The following is a 22213-nucleotide window of genomic DNA, read 5'->3' as shown; positions in this document are numbered from 1 at the left end:
ACGGTTTTTCGAAAATTTCTCAGTAGTAGTACAAAGTCTGGAAACGCGCCCGGTATAATGGCAATAGGTTCACCACCTATTATATGGGACTTATAATACAAATGGTGAAAAGTGGGTGTACATTGTATAGTAGCATTACGTGCCGTAATGTGCACCTCTGCCTACCGCTTCGGGGATAAAAGGCGTGACGTTGGATATATATTATGTATATAAAAGACAAAGAAAAAAATTTTTTAAACAGTATTTATTGTAGTATTACACTCTGTTACATACATATAAAGAAATACACGGCATATAATACGAATATGAGTTTGTACGCTGAACCGAATTGCAAAAAGCACACATAGTGCGATAAGACACTTGCATTAAAAAATACGTCTACTACATTTCATTAAAAAAATATTAAAAACAAAAAATTGTGATCCTTCTGATGGCCATATAAATTAACATATTATGCATAAGTGCCGTGTGCTAAACATTCCCAGCTGCTAATTACCTACAACGGAATAACCCTGCAAAGGCATCAATTTCAAAGTTCAAAACTTCACACAAGCAGTCTTATAATTTCATATTGGGGCAGCAGAGTTAAGATTAGCTATCCTACGGACTGTCTGTATGCATCAGCAATATTTACGTATATGTTAGTCAACCAGCAACTAAACATGCCGATCAAAGTATTATAAGTTAAGTTTCACTGTCAAAATGCTGTTTCAAAATGCCTCTTGTAAGGTATTCCGTGGAGGAATGTTGGAGAGCGTACAAAACCCTAGCTCCGCTTTACTTAAGCTTGATAATTGTGTTCCTCAGCTTGTCTACATTAGCGCCGGAGAATTCCTCTATTTTCTTGCTGTTCTTCACGAACACGAAGGTGGGCATGGAGTTGATGTTGTACTCCGTCGCGATGTCCTCGCACTCGTCAACGTCCACCTGGAAAGAGACAAATTATAGGTATTAATATATTGTTTACTATTGCTAAAATATATGTAGATACAGTTGGTTTGATCGTAAGTCAAATTGCAGATGCTTTATAATTTACATCCATATTGTCAAATATAGGTTAAAACATTCATTAAGGGGGAGGCCTTTGTTCAGCAGTGGACGTCTCTCGGCTGATGATGATGATGATGACATAAAACATTATGATGTTGCTAAATAAACATAAATTATTTGTCACAACGAATTAAGGGTGCTTTTTCCACCAGAGATGTGCTATGCTACGTTGCTGTGGATGTGTTTGGCTTCCACTAATCATATTCATTGGTACACATAGTTTAAGCATTGGTGGAAACGGACTCGGCTAAGCAATTTTTTTATATGGAAAGTTGCGTGCTATGGATGGCTTCCCTACTTTCGAAAGATACATCGCATACTCGAGCTGCGGGTCTTCCTTGCACAGCTACATAGCTTAGTATCAGTGGAAACGGTCACACAGTTTCCACTGACACTACGTTATGTAGCTACATAGCTTAACTATTACATCTTCATAGCATAGCTACATAGCAAATCTCTAGTAGAAAAGCACCCTAAAACTGACATTTTGCAATTAAATTGCGCATTTCATACTTTCAATATGAATTTATCACTTGTCATAGTTTTCACTGTGATAACAAGTTATTAGTACATACGTTTCTATATCTTATCATTGGCTATCAAAAGGTAAGTGTTTTAGATTAGCGCTAGGTTTCAAGATCACTATTATTACTGTTGGGTCAAACCGTCACTATTTCGATAACGTTTATAATAAAAATCGTATCAGTGATAGCATTGGAACATTAAAATCGTATGACAATTTAATATACAGTAACTTCACACCTTTTAATCCGCGATGAGATAAGCACAACTACATAGGTATAATATTAGACCCACTTTTAGTCAGTTGACATAGCTACAATATTAGACCCATTTTTAACCAACTGAAAAGACTGATGATTGTTGATGAAGCGAAAGAGGTATGTAAGATTCGTAGCAATTGGCGTTCCATAGTCTCTGCCTACCTCTATAGGAGACAGGGGTTATGTTTGTATTTTAACCATTTATGTCATGAGTCTCATTTTCATGTAATAGAGTCCACCGAAGCTTCAATTTAATTTTCCTTTTTGTGTGGAAGTATTGAAGTATTCAAACATAAACTCACGCCTTTATCGATTATTGTGGGCATAATCTACAGAGCATTACCTATTTTGATCCTTCTATACTTCTTGCTTCTATCACTTGAATACATTTAATGATACAAACACACAGTATCCCATACATACATACATACATAACCTCACGCCTGTCTCCCATGGGAGTAGACAGAGACAATTGAACGCCACTTCTTACATTCCCATTCGCTTCATCAACAGTCATCAGACTTTTCATGCATGCTCGTCGATTAAAGGTACTTTTAATTTGGCAGTATCCAATAAGATTTCCATAACTATTTTATACTTCTTCCTAGCCATTCGAGAGATAAAAAAGCGAGATGTTACGCTACGTTTTTATTGATATTTATAAAAGTGACCTCAATATCAACAAAAACAGACTATGTATCTAATTCTAATGTAATGCACCATTGACTATCACACAAATACTTGGCAATGAAACATTTCGTAGAAATAAATAGGTCGTTGTGACTTTGTACTATGTTACCATGCTAATTTTGTTATTGACTTATAAATAAAATTGTAGTGTCTGTTTGTAATATTGAAATGAAATAAACGCTTTTTTATTACATGTATATGAATATACACTAAAATAATATTTGTCTGTCTGTTTGTTCTCGCTAATCTCTAAAATGGCTGGACCGATTTTGAAGGTACTTTTATTAACAGGCAGTTGATGTACTAAGGAGTAACTTAGGCTCTTTATGTTACAAAGTCCATAATCCTCGTGAGCGAAGCCGCTTGCATCAAGTTCTACAGTAAAATAAGGATGGAAAACATACCTAATCAAGCCATAGGCATTAGGCATATCCTAATCGCAATTTATTTATAAAAATTAAGTACTAATATATAATATGTAACAAATATTACTAATATATAATAAATATAATAACTAATTTATTTTTAGATGACATTATCACATTACATGACTGTATATGGATGTGGGAAACCGCAAAGCCGTATCATGTAATAGTTACTTACGCCAACGCAATTTGTTTTAAATAATACAAGATTAAAACATAATAATACATTTTACTATTACCATAAATGTAAAAAGTCGGTCGATGCAATTATTAAATAAATTCTATTTATTTGCAATAATTTTTTATCAGCTATTTTAGTACAATTTTCCTTATTTACACAGAAAAACAAACAAAACATGCGTTATTTCACGCCGGTTTGTGTGTGAGGCCGTGGTATCACTCCGGTGGAGCCTTTAGCATTGCTCTCACATGTGTATGTTTTTAAAGTGTTTATCTTTCAGGGAGGAAATCACTTAATCACTTCTCGCATGAGAGCAGAGCGAGTGTCAGACTCTTACTAACTAAAAACCACCCCGTTCCTACTCCTGCTTTTTGAGCCAGAGCCCCGGTAACCCGCTAGGCAGTCTGCAGCAAAGTAATTCTGGCTCAGAACTTAGACAAATTAACAACAAACTAAATATGAAAATTGGTTCAGCCATTAAAAACATATAAACAAGTAATTGCAGCTAACTTGATATAATAGGGATGATGACGGGGTATGGAAATTAAAAATCTATTTAGTCCGTCAGTTAGGTAATGAAAAAAATATTAGATACGTTTTTTTTTGTCATATAGATAACAATTATTTAGATAGAACGCATCAAAGTAATTAACAAGTCGGTCATTAAAATAAAAATCATCTACATAGCCTATTGACTATATTTTTTAATGTTGAATAATATTGTAAAATGTAGATACCTATATCTTCAGTACATACGTACTATGTAATAATGTACATATCTGAGTTGTTGAAATGTAATAAGAATAAAGTAGGTATTGTATTACTATTCAAGGAAAATAATAGACACTGTTTATGTTCTCAGGCTAACAGAATTACATAGAATGCCTTATTATGCTAATTACAGAATTAATCATGTAAAATACCGCTTTTATACATAAAATAGGTACCTATATGTTATGACTACTTCAGATAGAAGCGTCAATACCATTTTTGGAAATAAAAACACCAGACAATTGCAATTGTTTGTTTGATTGAACGCGCTCATCTCATGAACTACTGGTTCGATTTTGAAAAAAAAAAACCTTTTTATGGCATATTCCATAAAACATCACGCTGCCGTGCATAGGAACCGAGCAGCGGAGGAAACCGCACGAAAACAGCTAGTACCTAATATATCTCGAATCAAATAATACTTTGCTCGACTTGAGAGAATATACCAACGAATTGCAAGACCTTCCTTATTATTAACCTCGAGAAATCAACCCGAAACCTTGCCCCATTCACCTATCTATACTTTCTATCAAAAGTAATTTACTAATGTCACGTTAAAACTAACTTTAACACTAACTTACGTGCAAAGAAAACTGTTCCCTTGAACAGTAATAATACAGTAGGTACAGGTACACGATTTTTCCGCATAATGGCTTAGTGACGTCATCGCCGCAAATTGCTCGTTGCGTAATAGCGCGCTATAGTATAGCAAAGTGACCCCATAAACCAGTTTCGGAGTCTCACTGACCAACGACCAAATAACAAGAGAGAAGGCCGACTCATTGTACAAAAAATCACTCGAAATAATATCGTTTTTAATCTGCACAATTGTTGATTTTTATATTTTATTTGTGGTTCTGTTTCGTGTTAATTTTCTTGTTTGATTTATTCGATCATTAAGTCTTTGACTGCCAATAGAAAACTGTTGAAGGCAAATCCTCCGCTAACGTCGGTCACCGGTGACCACCACGGCGTTCAATGTGTTAAATAAATGTGTTTCATCATCAACGGATTGATGAGTTCATTGTCATTAATAGGGCTATTAAATTATATATTGATATCAATTGCGTAATATATTTAACTGGTTGTAGTTTTTGGACATAGTTAATAGTATTCCCAGTATAGTATAGTCACTATATCTATTAAGTGTTGACTCATTGTATGAGACGCACTTTTTGCCAGTTGCTTATTCATCATCATAAGCCTTTTTCAACCAATTTGGTGTAGGCCTTCATTTCGTCCTATTTTGAGCTTTCAATTTTGTCCCAACACATCTTTCCATTTCATCTGTGCTCCACCGTAGGCCGCATCATCACTTACCATCAGGTGAGATAGCGGTCAAACGTCGACCCATTAAATGTAAAAAAAAAACCAACACGTTTAAGTTTATGTTCTCATCGTCTCCACTCCTGTAGATCTGATGCTAATCAGCTCCACTCCAGGACCGTCGTGCCCATTACCACTTCAGCTTGTTTCTTGTTACGTTATTAATTTAAAGAGTTACGTATCATTTTAACGTCTCAAGAAACAGTCTAACTCTCGTCTCCGATCTAGGTATCGCAAAAACTCAAATAATACTTTGTCCGACACTATCTGTTTAGCAGTCGTTTAGTCAAGTTATATACATACTAATATAATATATTCTAGTGGCGTTTCCGACTAAATCAAAGCATATCATGCCATTCATAGCGTATCAAATGTGATGCGCTAATGTATCGCACATGTGTCCAAACTGGTATCACGATAAACAGAACATTACGCTTGTTATCCCGTATAGGGTAAGCAGTACTTAGTCTCTCGTTGATCTCACTATCAATTAATAGGTATGTGGGTGAAATAACCGATTCTAAATGCTAAAGATAGGATTTTGATGCATTTGTTTTATGGATCTTTCGCTCCAATCCTATTTCCAGTAGCTAACACATTTTGTATGGAGCTTATATGCAATTGTATCACTAGTAAGCAAATCTGCAGATAGGTACGTTACTAAAATTGGCCGTTAATCTATCGACAAATTGTAATTGAGGACATTTGTCAAATCTATTAAGGAATAGTAACTGAGAACATTAATTCTTCGGAACCGAATCTGTATCATACTTGGTAAGTCTTTGCCAATCTTTAACTATGTAGGTATGACAGTTGCATTTGCTATTACTCCTAAAAAAACTGCATCATGCATGACACTGCATAATCTTCAAGTAATACCTAAATCATGCAAAACGAAACTCCTAACTATTACTAATCATTACAACAATTTAGTAGCAACTCGGTAGGTAAGCTATGACAATTTATATCTAACATAGACTACGCAAATAGACGCGGTATTTTTATCAGATAAAGAATCGAGTGTTGATTATATTTATATCATGTCTATTTCGAGTTTTTGCTGTGAAGTAGTATTAATCGAGGTAGTTTGACGAGAATTTATGTGAAAGAAATTCATTACCGATCTTTGGAATAAGATCGATATAAGATTAGTTCGCATGGAGTTTTTTAGAAACTAAAGCTCGGTTGTTAATTTCTGTTTGAAAACGGTGTATCGCTGACCAAACTAACCCTAATGCTTGGTAGTCTCTTTTAATAGCAGTAGAACCCAAAGTACTACAATTTAAGCGGTTACGATAACTTAGGAATCATAATATATTTTAACTAGTGAAAAGTGATTGTTACATTATATATTGTTAAGCTACTCCCGCGCAGTTTCACCCACCTCTACTTACGCCTTCTATTTATCATACCGTAATGTTCTATAACCTTCCTCAATAAATGGTCTATCCACCACAAAAATAATTATTTAAAACGGACCAGTAGTTTCTGAGATTAGCGCGTTCAAACAAACTTTCTTCAGCTTTAAGTATTAGTGCAGATAGATGTATGTAAACTCTACCCTAAACAGTCAGGAATTAACATATGTGACATTATGTTATACTTTGAATGTATACAGAAAAGACTTTAAGTCACATTGCGCCTTAAATAAAAAACACTGCGAGTAGCATGTGGTTGCATTCTCAATACCGCGGTAACCTTACACACATCGCGTTATTGATCGATCATAATAAAATATAACACTATATGTCTGTTTGTTTGCATCAAGCCGTAACCAAGAAACAGACACAAGTATATAAACTAATATAATTTATGTGTTATATATAATCATTATTACTTAGTGATGGTAAAGTTGTCATTTTTCCTTGTTATTTCATTTGATTGATTGATAGTTATATAATTATATTGCTTTATGTCACTTTTCGATCGAAAAAAAAAAGACTTTTCTTTGAAATAAATGCTAATGTTGACTAGTGAGTTTCGAAGTTAGTCAAAGTACCGTTTTTTATAAAGTTTTCGAAGTACTTTAAATTACTAGACTTGAATGTCCTATGTACCCAAGTTGGGGCAGAGGGCGTCCACAGAAGTCCTCCATCGCGACCGGTCTTGAGCTTCCCGCTTCATCTCGCTCCACATCATTCCGAAGTAACTCAAGTTATTTTTATTTTGAAATACGCGGAATTCTGGTATTGTGACATTTCCTATTAGATACTACCCGGATAATCTATACTTCTATACTAATATTATAAAGCTGAAGAGTTTGTTTGATTGTTAGAACGCGCTAATCTCCGGAACTACTGGTCCGATTTGAATAATTCTTTTCCCATTTATTGAGGAAGGCTATAGGCTAAAAACATCACGCTATGATCAATAGGAGCCGAGTAGAGCGGGTGAAACCGCGCGGAAGTAGCTAGTTATATTAAAAAAGAAATGACTAATATAAAAACAGCTATGCGATTCTACTATTCAAGGAATCTGCCCACATCTTATAAGGAAAACAAACGTGATGGATGTCCATACTAATGGGTATTTCCTACGTCACCATTCCATGTTGTTATTTTCCTCAAATATTTCTAACGACCTCCCATACGTAAATACATAACGTCACGCCTGTTTCACATTAGGGTAGGCAGAGACTATGGAACGCCAATTGCTACGATTCTTACATAGCTCAGGGGCCTTAGTAAGCAGCAGACTAAGGCCCCAGGTCTTCTGCGGCTCCAAATCGGGCATCAGACCACTTTTTTACCCTAAGGTGGAAAATCGTCTTGCCCCCCTCGCCTGGGGCAGAGGAAGAGACCTACCTGTCAGAAACGATCTACCACTACGCCAATTTTCATCCAGTTCCTTTTATCTAAGGGTGTTACCATACCAATTGATCGATGGTCAATCGATGGTAGAATGGATAAGTCGACGACAATCGATAGTTTCCTTCCACTAACTACGCTTATAACCCTTTATTAGTATAACATTCTAGAGCTAACTCAACTCACCTTAAGAACAACGATGCAGTCAGACATTTCATTGGCCATCTCGTCTAGTTTGGGCCCGATCATCTTGCAGGGTCCGCACCAGGTGGCCATGAAGTCGATCACCACCAGCTTGTCGCCGGCCTCGGCCAGCCTGTTCTTCAGGTCATCGGAGTCCTTGATGTGGATCGACATGTTTGCTGGCGACAACGAGAGAAGGGACATTAGTTAAAGAAGTTATCAGAAAAGTAACTTAGGTATTTGGTCTTTTCAAGACACAAAAATACTATGATCTTGTATCACTTCTATTGATTGATTTAATGTAATTATTTTTCGTAATTTTCTAGCACAATTAAATTACAACATGATAGTGCAAAGTTGCAAACAGCAAAAGTTATTTCAGTTTTTTCGTCTATGTGTTTCTGTGTGTGGAATGTTTATCATATCCCCTAAATGGATGAGCTGGTTTGGATGCGATTTTTAATATAACCCCAAATAGAATTTATTCCAGACAGTCTCTATAACATCTTAAACATGCATAACCTCATGCCCGTTTCCAATGGAGATAGGCAAAGACTTTTATACTACTTTTGAATAATTTATTTATAGATAATAATACAGATTTAATTAATTGTACAGATAATCAGCACTGCATTTCAAGACAACTATCAAGGTATTTTTTAAACTGCAAATCTACCGCAACCTACTTAATAAAACGCTAGTAGAAAGCGAAGTTCAAGGTTTGAGTACAAGGTGACACATTTATAGATATTATATGTATGTATTATTATTTTTTTGGGGATAGAAAATCATCCAATGACTTCTCCCGCCTTGGGCGAGGCGAGAGGGAGTGTCAGACTCTTACTGACTAAAAACCACCCCGTTCTTACTCCTGCCTTTCGAGCCGGAGCCCCGGTAAACCCGCTAGGTAGTCCGCAGCTACGGATAAATATTATATGTATAGATGATTGACTCATACTAATTCAAGGAACATCCATGTTCAATAGTTACTGTACATGCATGACAGTGCAAGGCACTATATTGTGATCATAGAGTTTATGAGTCATTTTTGCTTGGCTATTGTGAGATATTCATGTATGATTTACTATTAATTTGCAATGTCATGTCTCACGCTTTACGACCGAAATGTAAACTTCCAAAAAAACCGAGATATTTTGCTTTTTTTTTGCTGAACAGTTGTATAAGACACCAACTGCCGTACTCAGAGTGATTTAATGGTTACTTAACCTAGTCCTTAGTAATTGTTTTCGATACAAAATCGTTACTAAGGAATAGTTCAAGTAATCATTAAATGTGTCCGAGTGCGGCAGCAAGTTAGATAAACATTATGTATGTTAAAAAATTAGGAACGTCTGTTGTTGGGAATCCCAGTTATAATTCAATTGTTTTAATGTGTGCTGTTATAAGCAGAAACAGAAATAAACATTTATCTGTGGAAAGGAGATGGCTAAATGACTGACCCAGGCATAATAACAAGAATACGAATTTCACGCTAACCCGTATCATTTAAATATTCACTTATCCACTCTAACGTCCGGCCCGCGCGACCGTTTATCTCTCTAACGTCCAGCCGCGCACGGCATCCGAACCGCGCGCGACTCGCAAGTTCGTCGTAACAAAAAACCTATATAGCTACTGAACCGTAATGCCTAGAATAAAGAAAAGAATACCAAAAAAAGATTGAAGAATACTGATCAATCTTAACGATTTTTTTAAATCTTTAGTTAATCTTTAAAATACAATAAAACGGGTTAAACATGAAACACAGAAAAAAAACAGAATTATTTCTACCTTTTTAGAATATACGGCACAACTATTGCATATTTTATCAATAAAATATTTTTACAACAAACTAGACTCATTACCCTTTCTTTTGATGTATATATGATTATATTCGGTTAACTCTAAGTATTGTAATTAAATCGAAAGAAAACACTACTCGTAATTTTACACATCAAAAAACCTGAGGAACACATTGACATTATTATGGAATCTTCAATGAATTTAGTATATTTCTCTTTGAAAAATGTATTATTTTGCTTATTACGAAATGTATTTCGATATTTTATATACTATTGTAATGCAAAGTATGTAATATATGTATAAACAAAACTAAAAGTGGCCAACACCAGACCGGCCATTTTTTTCGAAACAACAATCGTTTGAAGTTAAAATTAGACTAGATTTATCAGCTAAAACTGTGATATTTACACATCATCGTAAAGCACAAATCTTCTAGTTTATTTTGATGTATAACACTTGCAAGATAAATTAAACAAAACTGTAGTATTTACGACATAATTGTTGGAACTCACAAAAACACTTCAAAAACGAGTCAACTAACTTTAAAAATTTATATTTTGTTTGTCAAAGCATATTACAACGCCATGTCTTATTTTTTCGTCGAACAATTTATTCAGCTGTATAGATAATCAGTCAAAACTCACCAAACAAGACCGTATTTTAAACTAGAGGGAGTTAAACAGAACTCGTCACTTTGGAAACTATAGTATCCATGGACGTATGACGCTCCTTTTTTTTGGATACCGTGCTATCCATGGACGTTAGAGTGGTTATGGAGTAAGTAGTCAACTCGGACCACATACCTACGGCCCATTTGGGACGAGTTGGGGAAAATAAAATAAAATAATATTTTTAGTGGTCAACTCGTCCCACGTCACTACCACAATGAGATAAGGTACAGTCACTAGCAAAAGGGTTACTGTGGAAATAATAAAGTTCTATTACTTAGTTGAAAACAAAAGATTTTCTAGGAACTTCGTTCTATCTATGTTATCATTTACTTCATAAGTGACCATAGTTTAAGCCACACATGTTTACTATTCTTAGTAATTTTGGTTAACACATGAATTTGTGCGATTGCTAAAAAAAATTAGGTAATAAATTATTTAACCGACACTAAAAAAAAGAGGTTCTTACTTCGTCAGGATTTTTTAATATGAAATAATCTATGAACAAAACGAAAGTAAAGAAAAAAACTATAAAAACATATTTTTAATCTTGTGTTGCTAACTGTACCAAACATTGATAAAGTTTAAAAATCCATACAAAAAAAGTAGTGGGACGAGTTGACCACTAAAAACTTAATTTATTTTTAATTTCCCCAACTCGTCCCAAATGGGCCGTAGGCATGTGGTCCGAGTTGACTACTTACTCCACTTATGAATTATTTTGTGTTTAACTAATTCTTATAACTTGGTGAACAAAAATTAACAAAAATAAGTTTCATAATTGATTTTTTTCTGTTGTGGTTTGACATGACAACACGGAAGTAAGTACTGCAAGCTATTATTAGGACATTAGTTTCCCCGAAAATCAATTCGAAATAATTAAACGAACATCAATTTTTAATAACGGTAATATAATGACTTTTTTCTGAAACCAAATAATTGTAAATGTTTTGATCGACACAAAATATATATTTTGTATAAGATTGCACAATCTTACTATATATTTTGTGTCTGTCCTTGGTTACTTTGTGTTCATTATCTAGTATAAGCAGAACTGTTTACCTATCTACCTCATATATAAATAACTTTCGGCTTAGGTACCTCAAAACGCCTTGGAAAAGTTCAGAGCAATGTTATATTTTGAAGTTTTTGTAACGTTGTTTGACATAGGAGCGCAACTTTATTTTCAGGATTGCGCAGATATGCCAAGTTTCTGGACCTTCTTAACTACAAAATATCAATCTTTAATTATGCGGCTTTATTTATTGCTAGGTACCATATTTATTCAATACATATTTATTTGTACGGGTTACGACGTCCATACTTTGGTTTAGCCATGTCCTTTGACATAGTACGTTGGCTACACATAAGAGTCATACAGACAGTGGAATTTAGTAACCCCCTATTGCGTACTAAACTCGGGATTTCGGGACTTTTTTTTAAGGACGAAATATCATCAAATGTCTTCTCTCGCCTCGGACGAGGGAGTGCCAGTCTCTTACTGACTAAAAACCACCTCGTTCCTTCTCCTGCTTGTTGTGACTTTTAAATTAAATAAATAAATGACAAGTTAATAGGTACCTATAGTAGGTCTAAGTACCTACTTCATTATTGTCCCTAGATTACGAACGAAGTATTGTTTTTACTTATCAACGGCAATAAAATACAATTCTTCGTCTAACTATTGTAATTTACACGTACTTATCGCTTTGCTGTGGCGTCTCATTCTATTCAAAGTAATAAAAAAACTATTCTGTATTTTATCTAGGAAAAAGAGGTTTTAAAATAAATTCTAAAATCTATCTGAAAAATCTTTAAGAAAAGAAGGATAAATCTCACAGATTTTGTAGTTTCCAATTGACTACAAAAGAAAATTATAATAATCAAGAGTCGTAAACTAAATAATAATATCTTATTACTAACCATTAGACAATTGGATGAAAAATACTGACACAAGAGCCAAATCCCACAACCAATTATTATCTTTCAGAATAATTAAATTCACGCATGACATGACCAAATAACATCAACGTAATGGTAATTAACTACTTAGTTTTCAATTTACAGCAAAATACTAAAATAACTCACAACTTTTCAACAAATAAAAAAATGACAGCTCATATTTTTATTCGGCGGGAACTTTTTTTTTTCGGCAACGATATCGAGCATAAATCCTCATATGTCAAACAAGTTATTGACCTTTTTGATAACCATGAACGTGAATATTATGTTACCCAAGTATTGTAACATTTACATAATAATGCGGTTTCTCAAATACATTTGTATTTTTTTATGGAACACGCCGGTAAAAGAGCGGAGTTATCACCTGATGGTAAGCAACCGCCGCCCATGAACACTTGTAACACCAGAGGCGTTACAAATGCATTGCCGGCCTTTTGGGGGTTAGGAATTTAAGGGTTGTTGGGGAATCGGTGATTGAGAAGGGGGGAATTGGGCCTCCGGTGACCTTACTCACACAACGCAAGCGTTGTATCACGTCGGTTTTCGGTGAGACCGTGGTATCGTTCCGGCCCATTCGTGCCGAAGCATGGCTCTCCACACTTATTTAAATTAAATTAAACCATGTGTTTTTAAAGAACATTCTAGATTCATTCATACGTGTGTATATTCACAACCTAGAATATTATCTATACATATAATAAAATCGTAGAAAAGTGCTGTCTGTACATTGAAAATAAAAATAAAAAAAATAGCAGGGGTTATTGTTATGTCGATGTCGAACCCAAAAATGTGTCTGTTTGTCTGTTTGTCTGTTTGTCTGTTCGTCTGTGCGCGCTAATCTCAGAAACGGCTGATCCGAGTTGGATGCGGTTTTCACGAATATATTGTGGGATGCTTAAATTTACATTTAGTGTTTGTTTCATGTCAATCGGTTCATAAATAAAAAAGTTATGTCAAATTAAAGAATCACGTCGAACATTCTATGCTTATACCATTAATCTCCGCAACTATTTGACGGATTTGGTTGAAATTTGGTACAGATATAGTTTAGAACCTTAGAAAGGACATAGATATTTTTATTTCAAAAATCAAAAAATAAAAATAAGAAATAAATTATTTATAAATAATTCTATGTCGATCGTTACACGACTTCGGTTCATGTTATTGTTTTAATTCATCGAAAAAAAGTAATAAATAGTAAAAAGGTATGAAAAAAATAATATCAATATAATAAAACATTTAGTACAAAGAAAATGCTCTAACGGAGTATAGATAATTCTATGTCGATCGTTACACGACTTCGGTTCATGTTATTGTTTTAATTCATCGAAAAAAGTAAATAAATAGTAAAAAGGTATGAAAAAAATAATATCAATATAATTAAACTTTTAGTACAAAGAAAATGCCCGAACGGAGTATAAATAAATAATCCAAGTTGTCTTTATCCTCGATAGATCGAAATAGATCGCGCTATGGTTTCGTTACATTCATTTGGTTGGGTATCGGCCGAGCGCTTCGGTACTATCGTAGAAAAAGTGTATTATCAGTCGTATGATTATTTGTCTGTAGTGGTCCTGCTGTTTCGTATATTCTAAATTGGTTTCGTTGTATTTGTCAATTAATAAGTTTATTTGTTGGGTTTTCCTGGTTTTTTGGTTAAACTATTTAACGTAGGTTTAGTTTGATATCGATTATTAGTAGTTACTGTAGTTAGTTTTTTTAATAAAATTGTAAGTCTATTTTATAAATTAATTAGATTAGATTTAAGTCGTTTCTTTTAAATTATTTAGTTTAAGCTTGGTTATTATAGCATAGAGGATAGGTTGTAATATAGTTTCTTTTTTAATTGTTATAAATTCGTAATTCGTAGCTTTCTTTAGTTTTAAGTTAGTTTAAGTCCGTTTTTAAACTATTTTTTCAATGCCCTAAGTGAGTATACATCTATTAAATTCAAACGCAGAGCTCATTATGTTGATTTTTGAAGAGTTCCCTGGAATATCTTCCACATCTCATTTTTGAAGAGATCCCGCGAGATCGGGTACTATGTGGTTAAAACCAAAAAATTGCCGGAAGTCACTATTCCACGCGAACGAAGTCGCGGGCAAAAGCTAGTACATAAATATGATACTAACACCAGAATCACCTTGGTTTGCAACCACCGGTAAATAACGTGTTCGCACTCTAAACATCGGCTTAACAGCTTATTTATAATAACTAAGTAAGTGAACTACGTCTACGTGTGAAAAACCATAAATTATTTTAATGAGCGCCCGGTTGTAATTAAAAATAAGAAATCACATAGTAAATTATAGTAAAATGTCGCATTGTTTCACTTTACTTACCGTTATGATATCTTACAAAATACTATCACAGGTAAATACAAACAGGCAGAATAACTTTACGCCTTTTTTATTCACACACAACCTCACTAGAGCACGTCCAAACGTATACTGACGTTCCAGCCACAGACTATAGCGTTTAATATACTGTATATGTTTTGGCGCGTTAATTGACGATAGTGCTGTTTCATTCGAGAAGTCGTTCGCGTGCAAAACGTATTGTTGTTTCTTTCCCACTTTGACAATTTATCGTGGGTGCGATAAGGACAGTTATACTCGACGTCACACGATATAAAATCATCAATGTCATTATGTATAGTTCCTCGCCATTCTAAAGGGAAGACGTCAAGCGATACTTACTTCTAGTCGTTGTCCGATGAGGTCATTTTGTATCATTCGTGATTCATTCTGAAGACAACTTCGTGAAGTTGTTTTGTTACGATCATTTTTAAACGATCGGCATTTTGTTATGATGAGAAAGAGAAGTATGATCATACTTCTCTTTCTTGCCAAGAAATGTGATTAGTTCTCTATGTTGCATTATATCCAAAGTAAATAAGATTTGTACTATCGCGTAGACGTATAGATTTCAATCTTTTAGTAACACTCAGAAATGGCTCAATCGAACAAAACAAATAACCCTCCTTCTGGCGCAGTCGGGTAATGATATTAAACTATCCTAAAATGGCTATACATTTCCTCTGTCTAATGTTTGTCGAGTAGAATACCCAACCGGAACTCCCTCAATAAACAACCATAGCATAAGCATGCGCAAAGACTAGGCAATAAAGCTGATAGCTATATTCCGTGTTTCTGAGCCCGGAAAACCACAATTAAAATTTAATTATAGTAGGTAGCAACTAACGGTCGACGGATTCCAAAATGTCGTCGACGTCAGAAAATATCGTCAGTACGTCAGATGACCTAACAGAAGTAAGGACATAACTGAATCAATTAGACCACAGAACTAAAGTCAAGGAAATGTCACACGATATTTTTTATAAGATCCAACCTTGTAAAATATCCCGTAAACAACAACGCATTCGCAAAACACAATAAGAAAAAAGAAACCTTTTTGGAGGGCCTGCCTTTAAATGAAAGAATGATTTTAAGTGTGGTGAGGGTGTGCCATGCTTCGGCACGAATGGGCCGGCTCGACCGGAGTGGCACCACGGCCTTACAGAAAACCGACGTGAAACAACGCTTGCGTAGTGTTTCGTTGTATGATGAGGTTACCGAGGCCCAATTCCTTTTCGATCTTCCAAAACCAAGATTCCCCAACAACCCTTAAATTCCTAACCCCCAAAAGGCCGACAACGCACTTGTAACGCCTCTGGTGTTTCAAGTGCCCATGGGCGGCGGCGATTGCTTACCATCAGGTGATACGTCTGCCCGTTTCCATAAAAAAAATGAAATTGTGCTCTATCTGAGGAGAGAAAATAAGCGTAAAGTTTATCTATCTCAGGGATGTTCACGCCATCATTATATTCCATTGTTGTAATATGAATCTGTGGTGTCATTCACAGTTCTATGAAAAATAAAGACATAAAAGAGGACATTGAAATAAATAAGCGGAATAACAATATAGGAAATGTTACTGACGTCGAAATAAGGAATATCTTTTTAAATGGTAATAGGCAAAACGTTGATAAATTCCGTCTACATAAACAGCAATTTTCTTTTTTATGGAATATGGCTTCTGATGGTAAGCGATCAGCGCCACCCATGGACATTCGCAACACCAGAGGAGACACAGATGCGTTGCCGGCCTTTTAAAATGAAATACGCTCTTTTCTTAAAGGTTTGAAGGTGGTATCGGTTCAGAAATACAGAAATTATTTATCAAAAATTTGCCAAGTCATGGTACGACAGTTTCGTAGTTAAAATGTTTATGTGTTCTTACTACAATATATCCACATCGGTGACAAATATACAGATGTGCTAATTTGAATGATAAAGCTGTTTTATTTACTATACACAGATATTTGTCTGATAACGATATATTCTGACGATACATGTTTTACTCGGTATGATGTCAGAAGTTGAATAGTTTCAATGATAGCACAGATATGGTTATCAGATTTATTGGCAAACAGGTTGAAATGGAAAAATAATATAATTGGGTCTTCATGCAGTGTTGCATTTTTTTATAATGCGATAATGGTAGATTGGAGTTTGGTTTGGAAGTGGGGAAGAATCATGCTTAGGCACGAATGGGACAGCTCGACCGGCCTTACAGAAAACCGACGTGAAACAACGCTTGCGTTGTACGAGTGAGATAACCGGAGGCCTAATAACCCCCTTCATAAATTTTCCAATCCCCGGATCCCCAACAACCTTATTAAATTCCTAACCCTGAAAAGCTAGCAACGCACTTGTAACGCCTCTGCGCTCTGGTGTTTCGGGTGTCCATGGGTGCTGGCGATTGCTTAACATCGGATGATCTGTCTGCTCGTATACCGGCTTATACCATTAAAGATTTTTTTTTAAAGAATTGACATGATTAAATTAGGTAGCCAATCATACCGTAACAAAGATGGGAGGTCATTTCCAACCGATTGATCTGGAAGACATTGGGAAAGACTTTTATTCAGTAGTCTTGTAGCTGTTATGACACTGATAGATGACGATGAACTATCTTTCGTTAATAAATTCCACATTAATATTTCCAAGGAAAAACCTATCAGTAACTCAGTTTAAGGTCCCACAGAAGTAATATTTATGAGTTAAGAGACAACGATATGCATTTATTCAAACATCCAAAAACATCTCACAATTTTCCCTGTATTTTATATCGTGATGACTCAGATGTCTCAGATGCATTGAAAAACAATTCTAGCTAGCTTGGCTAGTGCCAATTGGCATGTTCTAGAATACAAAAAAATCTAGACTAGACATCTGCAATTCATAAAAGTGTTATACATGCAGTCTGGTCAGGTCTAGTGCTTTTCTCGGAATTATGGTATTCAAAATAGATAAGCTCACTCAAACCACAAATATGTTATTATAATTTCGGCTTTCAAAACAAATAATATGCAACTCATAAAAGACGTTTGTTTAAAATGACGTCTGATCAGGACTAACTAGTGCTTTTCTCGGAATTATGGTATTCAAAATAGATAAGCTCACTCAAACCACAAATATGTTATGATAATTTCGGCATTCAAAATAAAACAAAACAAGTGGGACTCAATTAAAATATAATGTCTTGTTTACAAAAGCTTCTTATTCATTTGGCTGTGCGATCTTGCGCCGTACGCACGCCTCAAGTTTCCCAGTTTTGAAACAAGTGGAGCTTTTCAAGAACATGTCAAGTGAGTACCTAAGCTATATGATTTTTTTTTATTTCTCGTTAATTGATTGTACTTACTATACGATTATATTTTAGTTCAAATAAAAAAAAACTCATACACACTTTAGAAATTAAAATAAAGTTGTTTAAACAACTAAAAAACGCAACTTCGTTTCTTTTAATTACGAAAATGAAAAACCCTAAAACAAGAAAGTCATCGTAAAATTTAAGCAGTCGGGACACATTCTAAATATGAATACTTAGTAAGGGCACATAGTCGGGTAAAAAATTACGTTTTACTTTCGAGTATCTAATGAGACATAGAAAGAATACATAACTATAACAGTACGAACACGGCATTCGTGTGACCTTTTTGACATTGTTTTACTAGGTAAGTAATAAATAAGTTGACCCAACAGTCGTTCAGCATTCGGGAAATGACGTCATAGTTCCTATGGCGCCGCGCTATAGAAAAATCCAGACACCTTATCGATTTTGCCAAAAATTGGAACAGACTGGACGGTTGCCAACTAGGTAGCTTGGTTCCAGGCCAGCTAAAGACATTTATTGACTGAATCATCATTCTTGGATTTGGTAAATTGGGTAATGAGTCGTTTTAATCAACACGTGCCTGGGCCAGTGCGATTGCTGGATGCAGTTTTTGTCATCACTCATTTTTGGATTGCCATTTTGCCAGTATATTTTATTCAGTTTCTAAGTTTTTTTTCCTAATCAACTGTAAAACTGACATATACCCTTAGTACGAGTTCGCTTTACGTTTACAGTTATCTAAACTAGAGCATGTTTTTGGCCGGTGCGTATACGTATAAACCAACCAATCAGAACGCCGAACGCATTCTCATTTCATTTTCGTTCAACGTAAAGCAAACTCCTACAAGGGTACTGATTGGTTGCTTTATTCGAGCCGACCAATCAGAGCGCCGAAAGGGCTGTCGTTTCGATCTCGTTGAACATAAAACAAACTCATACTAATCCCTCTGGCTTCTTGACGATTCTTAGGCATAAACATTTGTTGCATTTGAGGATAGAGCAACATAAATAAAATACATCGTAGGATTGAAAATAAGCACTTGTCTAAAACGAGGACTCGTGAATATTAAATTAATCATTACCTAAAATTGCTGCTGTGACAATCACAGGAAAAAATGTACATAATTTATCATTAATAGAATAATTAGAGGCAAATGAAATGATGACGACTGAGTCAGGCATGCCAAAGTGTCCACTTAAATTAGTATTGTGTTTTTTTAAAGCCACCATTCTAGATGACTAACATAGATCTAGCAGTTTTAAGTAACCAGGAACCTTTATTATTTTACGCGGCAATATAATGAAGCCAGTATGCTTGAAACTAGTCGAGCATTCATGAAACAAAGTTATGAAAAGGAAAAAAATGTTACCTAAATTTCATAACACCCTAAAACAGGGATGATGAACCTTTACATATTGATGTGTCAATATCAATTACTTTAAAGATATGTTTATTGTTATACTACCTAGTTACTGTCTATCGGTATCAACTAAGTTTACAGTTAGTCTGATGGTAAGCAGCCTTTGCAGTGTACTTAGATACCTACAATACTAGAGAGACTTTACCAATGCAGTTGTACCCAAAATATTGAGTACCCGCCTATGGTTTGCCATCACTAACCTAAAAACATGTATTCAAATAATCAAAACTCAATTCAAAAGTCAGTCTTCAATTTACTGATAACATTAAGCACATTCATAAAAATTACAGACCCAAGATAGTGCTAAACGGCCAAGCTATTAATCAGCTTAATCAGGCAAATAATCAGCGCACTATCAGTTACTGATTGCAAGAGATTTTAATGAGTGTTGCGTGAAATTGTTCAATGTACAATTTCTCATTGATTTCTTATTATGAGTAGTGTATTAACTAGAATGAATTAGGTAATTGTTTTTATTTATTTTGATTGTCACTGGAACTCTGTTGGAGACAATTTCTTCATTAATGATGTAGATGTGCGCATAGCACATCATCACTCACAAAGTAATTTGATATTTAAAGAAGGAAAGCTAAAACAGAAGCTATTTTAATGTTATACTTTATATCGTGAGACGCGGGGAGTTAGTGAATGCAGGTGGCAGGTTGTCGTTCTATGTTGACGACTAAGGGGGAGACTTTTGTTCAACAGTGGATGTCTTTTGGCTAATGATGATGATGCTTTATATTTTAGGTTTTTTATTGTTTTTAAATATTATGTATAATTTAAAAAGTTACAGTCTATGTGTATCTCTCTAACTGCCGAGATCAATAACAATTTTTGACAAAACATCTATAACTAATGTTTTAAAAGATGGGATCCTAAAATCAGTTATTGAAATCTTTGAAATCCATACTGAAGGATTATATTGTCAAGAAATATGCTCTGAATTCTTCCATGATTGTAATAATCGTCGCAAGTCATGCTTGCAGCAGTAATTTTATTTGATTTGAAACACATATTATTAAAAAGCGAAGAGCTAAAGAAAAATAAATTCTTTTAGTCTGAATACTAATTTGAAATCAACTACAGTTTTTATTTTAGCAGCTTTATTAATTTCAATTTAGATAATATATGGAATTGTCTATCTATACCCCTTTTTCTGCAATTTTGTATACTAAGATTGGTTTGTAATGGTTATCAGATTAGATAGACAATTTTCAAATAATCAAAATTGTGTAAAGTCATGGAAATGATTCTATTAACAATTATTGAATCATTATATCAATAAAACAAGTGACCTAATAAAAACTAGGTCACATTTTACTTTATTTAATTTTATTATGATAACTTCTAACTTAGCAAGTATACAACCATAGATAAGTAGAAACCAATGAGTTTCTATGCATTTAGTGACCTACTTTCCTCATATTGTCATGGCTATAAACACCATAGATAAAAGGTTAACACATTGTTTCCAATTAGATTAATTTTATTTAGGACTCAGTACTAAAACTGATACGTCAAAGAATACGTTAAGTTTTGCGCCTTAATATACAGCAACAACTTAGGGTAATCACGGAACTTGTAAAACGACAGTCAACACACGCTAAGACCATGTAATTACGAAGTAGCTGTTGTGACTACAAAAATAAAACCTAATTTTGCGTGGTACCAAGTGGGTACTTACCTATGTTCTTAGATTTGGATGGTTATAGCAAAATATGCCTGGATTAAAGCTCGACCCGTTTTTCACAACAAAAACGGACAAACAACGCAATAAAATGCTTAAAACTGACTAATACACGTAACAAAAAATCAATCGAAGTGACTAGACCGTACAAGGTCGCAATCAAACTGACAGCAACGTCGTAGTATTTGAATATTGTTGTGTTTGTAAAGAAAACTTATTAGAACTCTTACTATTACTATGTAATGATAAATAATGTAAAAACTCACCAGTTGTTGAAATAAATAAAGATTTCTAACCGGTGAAACACGCGGTGACAGGCTATCAATGTGGAATGAAATTAGAAATGAATGAATGATGCGGACAGATAGAACGGATCGGAGTAGTGTTATAGTGATGGGGTACACGCATAAAATTAATCGAGTCAAGTTTTATGTAATCGATTATCATCCTAACAAAATATAAATTCGAACATCTGGGGTTATTATTTTTTCCTATTAATTATGGAGGAAGTTCAGTATACAATATAGTATAAAACATGTTTTTTTATAATCTATATATAAAAATAAGTCGGGTTTTCCTTCCTGACGCTATAACTCCAGAACGCACGAACCGATTTCCATGGTTTTACATTCGTTGGAAAGGTTTCGGGCTTCGTGAGGTTTATAGCAAAGAAAATTCAAGAGAAAAGCAGAAAAACAAGAAATATCTTTGGTGGCGAAACGTATTATTCAACCTACTGACACAAAAATTCTGATAAACATTAAATAATGCT

The 22213-nt window shown here is 34.5% G+C and overlaps 1 protein-coding gene and 1 long non-coding RNA gene across 4 annotated transcripts; one reads left to right on the top strand and one right to left on the bottom strand.

Moving 5' to 3' along the window:
• Positions 1 to 276: 276 nt before the first annotated feature.
• On the bottom strand, positions 277 to 21855 carry LOC118276635 (thioredoxin-2). Of its 3 annotated transcripts, none has more exons than XM_035595009.2 (3): positions 21708 to 21855; positions 8219 to 8394; positions 277 to 927 (listed from the first exon to the last, which is right to left on the bottom strand). In XM_035595009.2, exons 2-3 carry the CDS (start codon positions 8387 to 8389, stop codon positions 778 to 780), a joined length of 321 nt encoding a protein of 106 aa, XP_035450902.1. In that variant the 5' UTR covers positions 8390 to 8394; positions 21708 to 21855; the 3' UTR covers positions 277 to 777. The 3 variants fall into 3 exon arrangements, with proteins under 3 accessions (XP_035450902.1, XP_035450904.1, XP_035450903.1); XM_035595011.2 differs by lacking the exon at positions 21708 to 21855 and adding an exon at positions 21439 to 21602; XM_035595010.2 differs by lacking the exon at positions 21708 to 21855 and adding an exon at positions 14991 to 15154.
• LOC126911650 (uncharacterized) lies at positions 1690 to 4892 on the top strand. Its single transcript, XR_007706171.1, has 2 exons — positions 1690 to 1848; positions 1886 to 4892. It is a non-coding gene; the product is annotated as an uncharacterized LOC126911650 (long non-coding RNA).
• Positions 21856 to 22213: the final 358 nt, after the last annotated feature.

The sequence above is a fragment of the Spodoptera frugiperda genome, chromosome 17 (genome assembly GCF_023101765.2).
Source record: "Spodoptera frugiperda isolate SF20-4 chromosome 17, AGI-APGP_CSIRO_Sfru_2.0, whole genome shotgun sequence".
NCBI lineage: Eukaryota > Metazoa > Arthropoda > Insecta > Lepidoptera > Noctuidae > Spodoptera > Spodoptera frugiperda.
Note: the sequence above shows the minus strand (reverse complement) of the source record. Positions and strands in the feature narration are given on the sequence as shown.